Genomic DNA, 15,992 nt, shown 5'->3' with positions numbered 1-15,992 from the left:
ATTGTTGAGATATATGCAAGTCAGTTGCTCCGTTTAATACCTCAAAATGTGTACAATGTAATGGACTTCTTATTTAAATGCAGGCATCTTCTAAACACAGTATACTTTTCTGACAAAGCAGTCATCATCACATTTAAAGAGTGTGTTATTTATGCATGCATTGCATTGGAAGCTCCTGATTGTGATTCAGCTAGGAACTAATGGCCATTCTGTTATAAATCAGTCTAAGCAACAACAATCATATTTCAGGATGAGTAATAGAGCATTGCCCTGAAAAAATGGCACACATGATAATCGCAACTCTATTGAAAATGGGAGCATGCTAAAGCAACAATTAATTCACGGGATTTGAAACTGCTCCACTTTATTGTTTATCCTAGCAGGTGCTGCAGAAATATCATGTAATCTGCTTTGAGACTCAGTGATACAATACATGTCTCCTTTAAAACCCCAGAACGGTGTTTGAAAATTAGATGCAGTAGTATGTAATTAACTTACACACTTTTTTAGTTTTTCATCAACAGATTTTCATAAAATGATACTGGTCGCAAAATTTAACTGAAAGGAAGATCGTGATCTAGGTATTCTAGAAATCACAAATATTATGGATTCATGGAAAAGAAAAATATCGATTGTGAGATACTTGCATTGGAATCTGTCAATAGCAGAATGATAAATACTTAATTTTTCAGTAAATGGTCATAACATTAATGACCTGTGAAGTAAAGCGGCTGTTGTATTGTGAAGCAACATATTCCCATTTCGAACCTAAATCTGTAGTATATGAATTTTCTGGAACAGTTTTTGTAAATGAGTAGGTCCCTTTAAATGGATTAATGACTGTACATAAACACTGTCAGTTCTGCATATGAAGTGAGAGAGAAAAAGTTTGCATGCTTTATTACAGAACCAATATTGAATGTGAGTTAGGAATGTGTGTGATGGATTTAGCTTCTAAAAATCAATTTTTCAAAAATACATTTTGTAATCTACAGAGTATGATTTGTGTAGTCTATAAATTTTGTCATGATAGTAGCATTGTAAATGCATTACAACTATTAAAATGTTTAACTCTGCACCTGATGTCATACTTTCTTTCCAGATGTTTGGGTAACTGGTGCCCATTGCAGAATTTGAGTTAATGTCAAGGCTCTTTTCATCTGATATCTTTAATTGACAGTTTTGCTGCATGACCCTACATTTCAGCTAAAAGCAGTATATTTATGTTATGAATGCAGTTTAGTATGTGGTGAATGAATTTTCCAAACTGCCATGTTAAAGTGAACAAAAATACATAATGAGAGACAGCAAAATTGTGTTTATAAGAAATATGGGTTTGTGGAAATCAGTGTACCAAGAAAGTAGAGAACGCAGCTAGAAATAAAGAACATAACCTTTCTAATTCAGCGTCAAAAATTGCGGTGGGGGAGGGGAAGAAAAGCAACTGACACTGTTAAGTATGAAACCAATTTTAGGCCATCGTATGGTCCGAGATGCCTTGGAAAGGGTAGGGAAGGAGATAATTTATTGTCTACTTTCCTGAACATGCCTCCACCATGTGTAAGACTGGACAAAATAAATAAAGAAGTTTCAGGTTCTGTATGTGATATTGCCAAATTTGCAAAGAAGAAATCAGTAGAATAATCAGTGAAAATTAATCAAAAGGAAATAGATATTGGGGAAGATACCATGATAGTGCATCTCTTGAAAATACTTTGGATCTCTATGTTTTTGTAGATGGGACCTGGATGAACAAGAGGCACAAATCTCTCGTTGTTATTACACCAGTAATTGACATTGATTCGAGTAAAGTTCTAGATATAGAAACTATATCTAAATACTTCCACTTATGTAACTCTCAGGCTCTCCCAGCTTGGGTTGTCAGGTGTTCTGGCAGAGATCACCATCATACTTGCACAATGCTGATATCCGGCTGAACACCCGATGACACAAGATGTCACTGCCACTTATGTTCAACAAGAATAAAGTCAGTCTTATACATAAGAAGTCTAATTACTTCTTGTTTTATTGTTATATCAATTTAAATCCTATTAAGTATTCTCTCTCTCTCTCTCTCTCTCTCTCTCTCTCTCTCTCTCTCTCTCTCTCTCTCTCTCACACACACACACACACACACACACACACACACACACACACACACACACCTACCTTTGGAGCTACTGTCCATATTTCATTATTCTAAAATGTACCTCTCTGTTCATTTGACAAAAATCTCAGCAATTTATGTTGAGTATTTTGAATTCTTAACTGTATCATTGCAGCAAATTCTTCATAGCAACCAATGACAGTCACTACTGAAGGAACAATGGCAAAGGTTTATAAGATCCTGCATGAAAAACTTCAGGTTGAAAATAACTGCACTCATTGAATGTGTCCTCTTCAGACACCCTGAACAAAAAAATTAAAGTGCTTGCTGACTTCAGCTACAAAATCCTACAAAAAATCAGTTCTATGCAATAAATAGCTGTGTTTAATGTTATAACTGGTGATGTAACATGGCTCTACTACTTCTACTTTTACTCTTAAATAAAACAGCACTCACATTTTTGGGACCTGTTAAAAGTGAAAAAGTGTGTGAAGTGTGGGAAAATCCTAACAATGGAAAATCCAGATTAGTATGTAACAGTATTGTGAAATGGAAAGTTGCTAATCACCATGTAGCAGAGATACTGAGTCACAGATAGGCACAACAAAAAGACTGTCACAAATATAGCTTTCGACCAGTAAGGCCTTCGTCAAAATTAGACAAAAAAACACACATATACACACTCATGCAAATGCAACTCAGACACATGACTGCAGTCTGAGGCAATACTGCGAGCAACAGCACCAGTGCATGATGGGAGTGATGACTGGGAGGGGGGGGGGGGGGGCAAGGAGGAGGCTGGGGTGGGGAGGGACAGTAGGGTAGTGGTGGCGAACAGTGGCGTGCTGTGGGGAGCACGCAGGGATGTGGTGGAAAGAGGGTAGGGCAGCTATGAGCAGTCGGGAGGGCAACGGAGAGGTGGGGAGGGGGGATAGCAGAAAAACAGAGAAGTATAAAGACGGGTGCGATGGAGGGATGAGGGCTGTCTAGTGCTGGAGTGGGAACAGAGAAGGGGCTGGATGGGAGAGGACAATGACTGAGGCTGAGGGCAGGAGGGTTATGGGAACATAGGATATATTGCAGGGAAAGTTCCCACCTGCGCAATTCAGAAAAGCTGGTGTTGGTGGGAAGGATCCATATGACACAGGCTGTGTAACAGTCATTGAAATGAAGGATGTCATGTTTGACAGCATGCTCAGCAACAGAATGCTGCATTCTGTGTGGGCATGACAACCAACAAGCTGTCTGTCCAAATGAATGGCCACCGACAAACAGTGGCCAAGAAACAAATGGACCACCCTGTTGCTGCACACGCTGCCAAATATGATGTCCTTCATTTCTGTGACTGCTGCATAGCCTATGCCATATGGATCCTTCCCACCAACACCAGTTTTTCTGAATTGCGCAGGTAGGAACTTTCTCTGCAATGTACCCTATATTCCCATAACCCTCCTGGCCTCAACCTTCATTAGTCATTGTCCTCTGCCATCCAGCTCCTTCTCTGTTCCCATTCCAGCGCTACACAACCCTCATTCTTCCATCTCACCCAGTCTTTTTACTTCTGTCCTTTTCCGCTATCTCATCCCCCACCCCCACCTCACCACCTCTCTGCTGCCCTCCGTCTAACCTCCCAACTGCACACAGCTGCCCTACCCTCTTTCCACCTCGTCCCTGCGCGCTCCCCAACAGCACTTCTCTGTCCGCTACACCTACCCTACCATTCCTCCCCCTCCCCACTCCTGCCTTCTCCTTAAACCCACCCAGTCGCCACTCCCTTCATGCATTGGTGCTGCTGCTCCCAATGTCGTCTCAGATTGCTGTCATGTGTGTGAGTTGCGTTTGCATGAGTGTGTATGTGTGTGTTTGTCATCTAATTTTGACAAAAGCCTTACTGACTGAAAGCTATATTTGTGACAGTCCTTTTGTTGTGCCTATCTGTGACGCAGCATCTCTGCTATATGGTGAGTAGCAACTTTCCTTTTCACAAGTGTGGGAAAAATATTGATCTGCATATTCTATGCAAAAGGTAGCCACGTTGCTACCTTTATTGAGAATGAAGGCAATAGAGTAACTTCAGTTTGGTGTCCTGGATTCTGTATGTCAAACTCTTCATATGCATAAAGGCAAAATGTCAGAATTTCGTTCTGACCTGGATCGTGTTGCATCTTGACAAATCACTAGCTCACCTCGTGGAAAATAACAATAGCTCTCCATAAGGAGGCTCAATTATAGACACTTGTTCATCCATTGTATAGCCCTGATCCAGGTCCAAGCATTTTCCTCTTGTTCTCCAAAGCAAAAGAAACCATTTGTGGTCATCAATTTGAATCACCAAAAGGAGCCACCCAAGTGTATCTGTGGACCTCATAATTGAAGCCTCCATGCATTGGTTTGAACAGATGCAGTGATGCATGGAAAATCAGCATACTTTGAAAAGATGTATTGGGACGAGGTTTAAAAGATGATGATTAAGTAAACGTCTCAAAACTTTCATAGTGTCCTTCTTGTATATTAAAGTTCAGTAAAATTCATTTGTAAAATAGTAGTAGTCCTAAGCAATAAACTAGTGATTAGTGATAAGGGGTCATAAATTTTCATGATTGCATCTACAAACATACACACATACTCCACAGGCCACCATGCGATGCATGGTGGAGGATCCATTGAACCACTGTTATTCATTCTTGTCCCTCTTGCAGATGAAGTGAGGGAAGAAAAACTGTTGCTAAGCCTCTGTTAGAGCCCTAATTTCTCTCACCTTATCTTAATAGTCGTTACACAAGATTATGTTGGTGGCAGTAGAATCCTTCTGCAGTCAGCCACACATGTTTTCCAAACTTTCTTAGTAGTATTTTGTGAGAAGAACATCGTTTTATCTGCAGGGATTCCCATTTGACTTCACAAAGCATTTCTGTAAATTCGCATATTGATCAGATCTATTGGTCAAAAATCTAGCAGCACAGTTCAGAATTGCTTTGCTGTCTTCCTTTAATCTGACCTGGTGGGAATAGCAAGCAGTTGAGCAGGACAAAAGAATGTGTCACACAAGTGTTCTGTATTTGGTCTCTGTTATATATCAGCTACATTTTCATACAATTTTCCCAATAAATTGAAGTTGAGCATTTGCCTTCCCTACAACCAACCTTATATGCTCATTCCATTTCATGTTGATTTGCAACATTACGCCTAGGTATTTAATCGACATGACTGCATCAAGCAGGAAACCATTAATACTGTTTTCGAACCTTACATGATTTATTTTCCTACTCATCTGCAATAGCTTACATTCTTTAACACTTAGAGCAGTCTGTTTTTCAATACATCAAACAGGAATTCTAAGTCATTCTTTATTGGATGAAGGCAAGAAAGTCACTCAATGATGACTATCCTGTACACAAGTGTGTCATCAGCAAACAGTTGCAAATTGCTGCTCGCCATATCTGTCAAATCATTTATATCATACTTTTCAAACTTTTTGGATCGACAGCTGTCTTGAATTGAACATAAAAATGCACCGCTCATTTTTCAGTTTGATGTCTTACTTGAAGTGCGGGGTAAATAAACTTAAGTTTTGAAAAAAAATGAATGAATGAAGGTAGTTATTTCTTTATAAGTGTTGGCATAACACATTTTAATCAACTTTTAGTGTTATTCTATCTTATCCTCACAATTAAATCAAAGGTAAGGATGAGCTTGCTTCATCATCATCAGTTCTTCAAATGTCAGCCCAAGACTGGGAATTACTACTCGCATCTCCACATTCATTTCAACCAATTTCTTGCATTTACGACTATCAATGATGAGAAACCTATCTCGCATAAGTAAGATATTGCAAAAGATCTAAAAACTCTAAAGGCCTTGTTACTGGTTTGCTGGTACTCCTACTTCACCAAGCTCCAAAACTCATTCATTGATGAGGAAGTGAGTGATTTCAGAGTGGATTCTCAAGAGATATCAATAAATTGCTCTTGTTCTCCAATGCTAAGTGTTGGTGGAAGTTCTGTACTGAAAGGGTCTTTGATCAAGTTGTGCTAATCTTGTTTTGGGAAGTGCTTCAGATAGTAATCACACAGTTCAATTAAATTATCCACAAACACAGGCTTCAATTCTTCCCACTGTCTTCTAAAACTGTGTGAAGAGGAGAGAAAACTTATCAGTTTGAGGTAAAGGATCCTGGTTCAGAAACTACAGGGGTGGAAGTTGTAAGAGTCTGACTTTTAACTGCATACCTTTAACTGCTGTGAGAACTTGCCCGTCTTTGCTGCTGTGAAATGCATCTCTTCTACTGGACCTTAAAAGCTATGAGATTTGTTCATCTTTGCTACTGTGCAACATATCTCTTCTACTGAAGAAGTTACCCATATTACTGGGCATTTTTCCTGTTACAGCCCATACTAAGTACTCCCAAAATTTGGAAAGCAAAGAGCTTGGAGTAGAGGAGTTCCATTGTTAGAGATCTCAGATTGATTTTTGCTTATAACTTACAACTCTGTCATTTCTGGACCAGGATCCCTTATCTCAAACTGATATATTTACCCTGCTCAATCATCTTTGACGATTTGTAATGAAATCATCCTTTGTATATTAATCATTCAATTTCCTGTTTCACAATACTTGTTTCTTTCTTTTCACAATACTTGTTTCTTTCTGAAGGCTGTGAATTGGTCTGATAGTTGCAGAATGTTGGTCTTACTACCTTGAAGAGATACAGTCAATGAATGGATTTTCGGTGGTTTCTCAAAGGTACACCAGCAACAAAATGTAGTCACCATTCTACTAACTTCTTAGTATGCAAGAGTTCCTCTTGAACAAGACAAAGATAAAAGTCATTCCTGAGTTCATACTTGCTTTTCAAAATATTCTTATGTGAAAGCCAATTAATAAATTAAGGAAATGGGCGACACACATCTGATGAAAACATCTCAACTTAAGTGGCTGACATTTAATGAAGTTAATTCACTGATTGTAGGATGAACGTCAAGGGCTCATGCACTTCGACATCACTACTTCTTCGTGAATAAAACAGTGTGTACAGATGGCATGAGGAGTCTTGTTACTGATGAGTGCTTGCAATCTGATATAACGGCCTCCCATGCTGTGACCTCCATCTGTACTCATACGTACACAATTTTCCTAATTTATGTATTGTGGTCCACAAAAGTGTGTGATATTTCAAAGAGGCCTGTTGCATTTGTTCCACGAGTTATATTCATGCAAAAAAGAAGATCTTTGATCTTTGTGAAATTTATTGTCTTGTTTCATCCACCATGTAACAGATTAGATAGGCATTATTGTGTCTTCATTCAGCTGAATAATGGAATCACCATTACATTTGAGGTTTTCAACCAATGGATCATTAATGTCATCAGTCATATTGAGTATTTGATTTAATAGTGTTGTCTGACAGTGGCACACTTGCCAGCTGCTTAGCAGCAGACTCACCTACCATAATAGGTAACATGACCAGCTCCTCTCAGGTGCACAGACTTCTGTGAGTCCTTGCATTGTTGTGGGAAAGAGAAGGTATGTTTGTATTTTTGTGATGATGAACACTTTCATAGGCCACTTTTGGCAATACCTGTGTCTCTGATTAACACTCGCCACCCAGGACAGTGTAATGGTGTAATGGATTGCATTACTTAAAAAGTCTTAAAGCCACTTGCATACCTGAGAACTTATCCAATATTCTGATACCTTAGGTAACAGGCTGCAGTGGGGCACTGTGTCAAATGTTTGCCAGAAATGTAGAAATATGAAATCTGCCTGTTGCCCTACATCCATGGTTTCCATAATATTATGCGAGAAAAGGGCAAGCTCAGTTTTGCATGAGCTCAATTTGTTTTTTGCCTCTCTTGTGCCTGACTAAGATTAAATTAAGACCACTGGATGTAATTTTTATTCCTACAGTGTTCCTACCACAATATTTAGTAACACTGCTGCATTTTTCAGATTCTGTGATGACTATCAAAAGGCACAAAATCATTTGTATTATTTTATTCTTGATGATGCTACCACTGGACTAGCCATAATATTTGTCTCAAGTGCAGTGTGTAGAAAGAATGGTCCTAATGAATCCTGCTTTGAAGAATATATAGAACAGTTCACAGTGATAAGTGATTCAGAGTGCTGTCTGTAATGAAATGAACTGACTGGTGGGATAAACCCAAGAGTACCTTCTTTTGTGTTTATGGAAAATTCAATGCTATGCTAAGCTAAGTCACTGAGGAACTGTGAAGCAAAATGAACAATGTTAGCGCCTTGCTAGTTATGTGAGGTGTCTTGCTCTTCAATATGTATCACAAAGATGGAAGTTGGAAGGTGTGAGATCCGGGCTGTAGGGTGCATGAGGAAGAACAGTCCCGTGAAGTTTTGTGAGTTCTTTTCAGGTGCACAGACTTGAGAGTCCTTGCATTGTTATGGAGAAGAACAGGATTGTTTGCATTTTTGTGATGGAGTCACAGTTGCGTGCAACCAGATGCCATGTGGGAGATTGGACAGGTTCGCACACTTTGTTGCGATGGTCACAGCGTCCAATGACTTGCCGTGCTTTTGTTCACTGCCAGGTCTTTGTAGATGTTCTTCAGGCACCTGCAAAGGTCTATGACGCTGTGGTTTTCCACCAAAAGAAACTCAATGATAGCTCTCTGATGGGAACACACCTCTGTTATAGATGCCATTTTGAAGGCTACATATAGTGCTGCCACATCTGAGAACTTCATGAAACTTTGGGGGCTGAAGCAGGAATATTCCACAATGTCCCCGGAACAAATTCAACATTTTTTCATCGTAAATTGGCCTAGGAAAAAGCTGTTGCATTGCATATTGAAAACCCCTTGTATAATTTTTACTTCAATGCACTAAGGGGATTCTGAACAAAAATCACTGCACTGACAAAATTTTGGAGCTCAAAATTCTATCCCTCCTTCAAAGAACTCAACATCCTATATTTCAGGAAAACTATCCTTGACTACATATGGTGAATAATGGTTGAACTATCTTTAATGAATGAGTACCACTGCTTCCCAGGCAGTGTGTGTTTGTATGATGTGTCACCCATCAAAAATCTCTGGTACATGATTCATTGACAATTTATTTCTTACCATCTTCAAACTGCCACTGCTCATACTGTGTGAGCTCACATATAAATCAGAGAGAGAAAGAGTCCTCTAGGACATATCCAGACCCTCTAATTTGCAAAGTCAGAGATCATGTACAATTTTGTAATTCATTTGTGTCAATCATTTATACAACCTTATAAGCTCCCTTGTTCTTGGGAGATTATATGGGTTAATTAATGATTATTATGTTACAATCCTTTTGTTGTAGTTGACTGTGTATATCGAGACTTCGTTCATTGTTAAATGTAATGAAATTCCATGGTGTGGTACTAACTGATGGAGCTGCATTAAGAACTGATAAAATTTAACTTATTTCCTTTATCACATTGCACGAACATAAACACACTATTATTCAAACTGTGTGCCACTACTATTAAACACAGAGATAAATCCTTTGCTACGCAACCACCTTTGGCTCACGCAGCCTACACCTTCCACAGCCTCTCAACAACTGCTTCTACTTGCAACTCTCTGTGCCACTGGGTACTGTCGCCCTCCAAAGAACAACCACTTACAGATACCACACACCAGTACCCTCAAAACCTGTGAGATAAAAGTACATTTCAGTTGCATATATATTCATGTTACATTTTTCAGAAATGTTAGTGTAATTAAACTGGAGATTCTGTAACAAAGAAACAGCACCTACATGCCCAAGTGTACAAAAATAATGTTGTTTTAAAGTAATGGAATGTCACTTCATGTTGTTCTTTTGTATTGTGCATGTAGCTCCAGGAGACAAGTCTTGATTCTATTTATTTTGTTACAACCAATTTAGGGGGAGTGACTGTTGCAAGCTCTTCAGTTATGCACTTGACCCAGATGCACCAAAACCTGCAGCTGTCTGCAGCCTGGTACCTCTTCCAGAACTCCAAAGGGTCGCTATTGGACTTAGCAATGGCAGGCTATTTCTGGTTCGCAGTGATATGTTGCCTACATCTCCCACTATGGGAGAAGGAAGCTTTGTTATGACTGAGTTGGGAAGCAGCACAGCATTACATTCAGTTACTGCTGTTTTTAGGGATAATGGCATGTAAGTACTAGCTTTCTAACTAATCACATATAATGACACATTTTCACTTTAACTGATAATATTACTGTGATTATGAATCAGTTTGCTGTATTTTGTAACCATGAAAAGTAATGTCCCATACTGGTTTTCTTTCAGAGAGTGTGAACTGTGGTGTGGAGAATCTCAAGGAAGTATTTCAATATACACAATCCGAGACAATATTGTAATGGCCCACAAAATTATAAACCATTATGAACCTGTGATTGAAAATGTTAATGTATTAAATCTTATTTCTACCCATGTTCCAATATATTATGACAATGAAGAAGTTGTTGTTTGCTCTTACGTGTACCCAGGTATGACTATATAAAAATGAAAATAATCAATTTTTGACAGTATAATGTATTCGGGTAGATAAAAATCTACTCACCAAGCAGCAGCAGGAAAACACACACATAAAAGGAGATTATACTATTGCAACCTTCGGAGCCAGTGGCTCCTTCTTCTGGCAGAATGGTTGAAGGGGTAGGAAGACGGATGAAGGAGAAGGACTGGAGAGATTTAGGAAAAGGGGTAATTTCAGAAAAGTTATGTAGAACTGCTGGTCAGGGGAGACATACCAGATGGGATAAGAGAGAATGTTTCGGACTCAGAAAGCTTGCAGTTGTATAACCTTCTTTTATGTGTTTTCCTGCCACCACTTGGTGAGTAGATTTTTATGTATCTGATTACAGGCATGATTTTATGATTTTGTATTATCTCAGCACATATAAGTTACTAACTTAAAATCCATAATTAACAATTTTATGTATTCTTCTGTAACTTAGGGTGTGTTGTATATCAATGGGAAACAGCATCTCACACCATTGTCAATAAACTGGACTGTTCTAAGCTGGTTCCTTGCTCCGAAAGTTTGAAATCTATCAGTATTGAGGAACACCTGAGCCCAGGAAAGTGTCAGGTAAATTATTTTAATATTTCAAAATATATTAATCAGAACTTCCCAGGACGATAGTGAAAGAGATCAGAAAATGTTATCACATTGAGTCATCAAGCAGCATTAGGAGGAGGAGGAGGAGGAGGAGGAGAAGAAGAAGAAGAAGAAGAAGAATCCTCCAGTCTCATTTCATAAGCAGGGCTGCATTTTCCTGTCCACTACTTTCAATTGTCTTCATAGTTAGCCTTCTTGTCACATGCTATAATGAGTTTTTCTAGGCATTTGTTGTTAGCTTATTGCTTCAATATTAATATTTGTCCTCTCTTGACTTCTGAAAGAAAGATCCTGTTTTTGTTACTTAACTTTTTCAGACATAGGATAGGTGTTTATGTATGTTATGAACTTTATTTGTTACAGGTAACAAGTTTAGCCATATTAAACAGTGAGTTGTACATTGGTACAACATGGGGATGTATTGTTGTCGCAGAACTGTCAACAATGCGCCCAATTACCGTGTTTCGGCCTTATGAGGAAGAAGTGAGAGCCATCATACCTTTAGTGAGACTTTCTGCTGATATTACTGGTTTCAGAAATACAACAGAGGACTGCAATACTGGAAAAATTTCATATCCACTGGTTGCTTCTGTAGGAAAAGGTTACCGCAGCTTAATTTCGCGATACACTGATACTGTTGTCACACCTTCAATACAGAGTCCTACAAGTGTACCCGCCGATGCACGTAACCAAAATATGTATATAATTCTGTGGCGAACAGAAAATTGGGCAGCTGCTTAGAATCTCTTATTGTCATTTCTTGGGGTATATTTCAATTACCTCATAACTATAGCACAAATTAACGACCTCACCTGCTCAGAGTGAAAAATCAAGTGATCTTGAAGTAATCATATAGTGAAATTTATTGACACGCAGACATTGAGTTTCTTTTCTTATTCTTATCAGTAAAAATAAATGGATTTATTAATAAGAAATGATTGTGCACTGAAATCTTCAGTTGATATTATTGTGCCAGTGCCTCGCTTGACTGCTTGCCTTATACTTGCGATGTTTTGAGGAAAAAAATGTAGTAATGGTGTGAAAAGTTCATTTATTTTTGTTTGTTTAAATATTCAGATGCGGATTCCTTGTATTTAAGTTCTGCTGCTTTGCAGCATTAATACTTGTCAGGTACCGCAACTAATTGGTTGTCAGTGCATAGAAAGGAGAAATGGGAAGTTTTCTCACTGCTCACCATTTTCTGGGTTCAGTATACTTATTGTAATACTTCTCCAGGTATTTGAATATATTTTCATAACTGCATATTTTTCACTTATGAAATAATTCAGCAACAGTTTCAGCTTGTTCTGGAACACAAGCATTTAACAATATGAGTCTTACTTTGTTTCTAGTGTACTTGTCTGAAAATTGCCATGCATATACAAATGTATGAAAACTGACTATATCTTAAAAAGTGTGAAACTTTATAAGCTTTTTTTTTAAAAAAAAAAGTTATATATCTTATTCTGTTCTGCTTGAACAAATGAGTAGTATACATATGTGTAAATATTAAAAAATTATTTTTTTAACTTTTCTCAGAATGTAATGCAGAATTGCAGGAATCTCATCAAACTGTCAGTTAAATTTCTTTTATAACATTCAGTTCATTCATGCTTTTAACACAAAGCATATTTTAACATTGCAGAAAACTGCAAAGCCATACTATTTGGTACACTACTTGTGATACTCTATATACCGTTTATCATCTGATTATATCCTTCGACCGCCCCAGAATGGTGGAACTGTTACGATGAAACATAATGATTGCAGTCTTCCTGTTTTCTGACAAGCAGATAATGTAAATGTAAATTAAAAATTAATACGGTCATTGAAAAGGAAGGTGGGGATAGTGCAGATTGGTACATGACGTGAACATCTGTCTGCAACAATTTCCCACAGTTGTATAATTCTGGTTTTTACTTTTGTTGTGAGATCAGTTATTAAAATTTATATATGCCTTCTGCAACATCCTCTGCACATTTGAAACAGGTTGTATGCTTTTTAAAGCAGGAATCTTCTGACTTTGGTGAGGACTTCCTGGAAAGTAACTTCTGTTAGGCTATAAATAAAATAATGGCTTAGCTAAAGCAAATTTAGTAGAAAAATCTTGTAAACTTCATCTTCTGTGCATAAAATTCTTTCACTTAAGATTTCTGGAACAGAACAAGTACAGAACTTGCAGTACCCGAAATATTTAGCACAACTTCATGTAAAACACTTCAAGAACTCTGTGGAAAGTGCTTTAACATTTCGGAAATTGTGAAATTTGTTCACAAATTTTTGTCAGTTTTTTTGTACCAGTTTGTTGTTGCTTACAAGTGGACAGTCACTTCCATTGTCATCGTCATCATCACCTGTTTCATCATATTCAGTCCACTTACGGCACAAATTTTGCAATAAATATCAGCAGCTTTCAGATTTTTTGTTACTAAGAATCAAATTTCTTATTTGACAAGATGTTCAGTTATAAAAATGAGCTTGAAATCCTCATTTTGAATGGCTACTGTAAGCAAACAAAAAACAATGTGGCTTTCTCATTATCTCAGCTCACTTGCCTACTGCATTACATATGCTCCCCTCTTTTTCATATGCTAATTTTCAATAATAAGTACTGTTTGCCATCTTTTTGCGTATGTTTTAATTAAATTTCTTATGAAGCACATATGAAGTAAATACAAAACTGAAGGCATATGTAACAGACATTTAACACTCGTCAGGCAGTTTCATAATTACTACAAAATGTGATAAGGAATAGACGCACACAGAGTGCATTAAATATCCCAACAATCTGCACTCATTAAAATGGGTGACACTTTAGTTGTTAATTTAGCACATTTTGAAATAAGATTTCAGAAATCACAGCTTAATAGTTTCAGTAGCACATTCTGAAAGGTAATGTTATTTTGTTACTGACTTCCTAAATCTACAGTTTGAAAGTAGCTACCATAAAATAACACTCTCTCTCTCTCTCATTACGATGCATCTGTAGAATTTTTTTTGGTAGGGAATTACTTGAGTTTATTGCCACTGACATTTAAACTGTTTACAACAAAAATACATTCTTATTTGTAGAGCTTTAATTATATTGTTACTGTATTCATACAATTTTTTGTTCATGATAGCTCATTTATAATTAAGGCTTAGCAGTAGTATTTGAATCAAGTACCAATGCATAATTTCTTAACACTAGGTTCCTTTATCTTGAATGGGGAAAATATTTTGAGAGCATTTAAATGAAAAGCTTCCCCCTCAGAACAGATTTCAATGCAAGCATTTCTAAAGACTCACCACGTGCTGTTTACCTCAGCAGAGGATTTTTACTGTCCATTTGTAGCAATTTTTATGTGTGTTAAAAGTATTAATATTTTCTTTAAATGCTGTGATACCTATACAGCTGTAAAAAAAAATATGTTGGCCCAAAACTTCAGTCCAATGAAATATACTAGAAAAGTTGACTTCACAGCTTTTTTTAGATTCTTGTGGTGCGATGATTACTGTGTTTGTAACAATTTGAACATTTTGTATTTATGTTATAGACTTAATTTATAAGAGAAGCTTGAAGCAGTACTGTTGTTGTTGACAGTAATCCTGCTGTAACATTTGTAAGTCTGTATATGGTTGTGCAAATTACTGAAGAATTTCTAAAGTCTGTATTTCTAGTCATTTCAGTTACTCAGTGAATCCCGTAAATGTAAAGTATTAAAAGCAGCACTGACATCCAAATATATGTTTGAATGGAACATATTTTCATGGCATAGTGATTGCACATCTGTTTGTAATACTTCAGAAAACTGTATCAGATAAGAGGAAATAATTTTATATGAATTGTTTACAGAAAAAAATGAGGAAGCAATTTTTGAGAAAGTGGTTCCTTTGTTGTTGATGTAAAGTGATCTCATTATTTTACCTGTTGTAAACTGTTGTTAATTAATGTAAATAATGATGTACATATTGTTTGTGCTTATAGTAAGCAATAAATTGTTCATGTTTCCAACTGTTGTTTACCTGTCAACATAATCTTTATTGAAGAAAAATTTTCACTAATATTTTTGAAGTAGCAGTGACCTTTCCTGAGTAACACTTCCTCTCCTAATATAAATCTACAGATATAAAGTAATGCAGACATAGAGAGGTACTGGGGGAAGTAAAACTGTGAGAGCGGATCATGAGTCATTCTTGGATAGTTTATTCTGTAGAGCACTTGTCCATGAAGGGGAAAAGTCACAGGTTCGACTCTTGGTTCACCATAAGTTTTGATCTGCCAGAAAGTTTCAATGCAGAAGTAATTCCAATAATTATCAGTGTTTGTTGTTAGTATATTTTATAGCAGTAGCCTGCAGCAGCTGCTTTGCCTATTAACATATAACTTAACTTTATCCACATTCCTTCGTTATGCGATTTATAGATGATGATGTCTGAATGATTGAATGAACCATACCATATGTGCTGACTGCAGAACTGAACTGTGGGATGGAAGGTTGATAGCTTGGTAGAGAATAGGATGGGATGGTTGGTAAAGCAAATACAGGATAGTACAACAGCAGGAATAACAGTACAGTATTAATCAAGCAGAAACATCATCAGAAAATTCCATAATTCAATCCTTAACTATGAAATCATTTTTTGGAGATCAAATGCACAAGATATGGACACCATTGCACCATTTGCAAAGAAGTTTCATTTAAAAATTCGAAATGCGTGTTAACTTCAATGATTAGAAAGTGTCCACAGAGGCAAAGTAGGTGATTGAACGAAAAACCAACC

At 37.2% G+C, this 15,992-nt stretch overlaps 1 protein-coding gene across 1 annotated transcript in view; it reads left to right on the top strand.

Moving 5' to 3' along the window:
• Positions 1 to 15,169, top strand: part of LOC124720213 (leucine-rich repeat serine/threonine-protein kinase 1) — a 150,417-nt gene extending 135,248 nt beyond the window's left edge. The window contains exons 40-43 of the mRNA XM_047245563.1: positions 10,004 to 10,258; positions 10,394 to 10,593; positions 11,065 to 11,198; positions 11,592 to 15,169. Coding sequence (XP_047101519.1) covers positions 10,004 to 10,258; positions 10,394 to 10,593; positions 11,065 to 11,198; positions 11,592 to 11,969 — 967 coding nt within the window. The 3' untranslated portion in view covers positions 11,970 to 15,169. The remainder of the gene's footprint in view (positions 1 to 10,003; positions 10,259 to 10,393; positions 10,594 to 11,064; positions 11,199 to 11,591) is intronic.
• The last annotated feature ends 823 nt before the right edge of the window (positions 15,170 to 15,992 follow it).

The sequence above is a fragment of the Schistocerca piceifrons genome, chromosome 1, assembly GCF_021461385.2.
Source record: "Schistocerca piceifrons isolate TAMUIC-IGC-003096 chromosome 1, iqSchPice1.1, whole genome shotgun sequence".
NCBI classification, from domain to species: Eukaryota; Metazoa; Arthropoda; class Insecta; order Orthoptera; family Acrididae; genus Schistocerca; species Schistocerca piceifrons.
The sequence above is the reverse complement of the archived record's forward strand: the minus strand, read 5'-3'. Positions and strand labels throughout refer to the sequence as shown.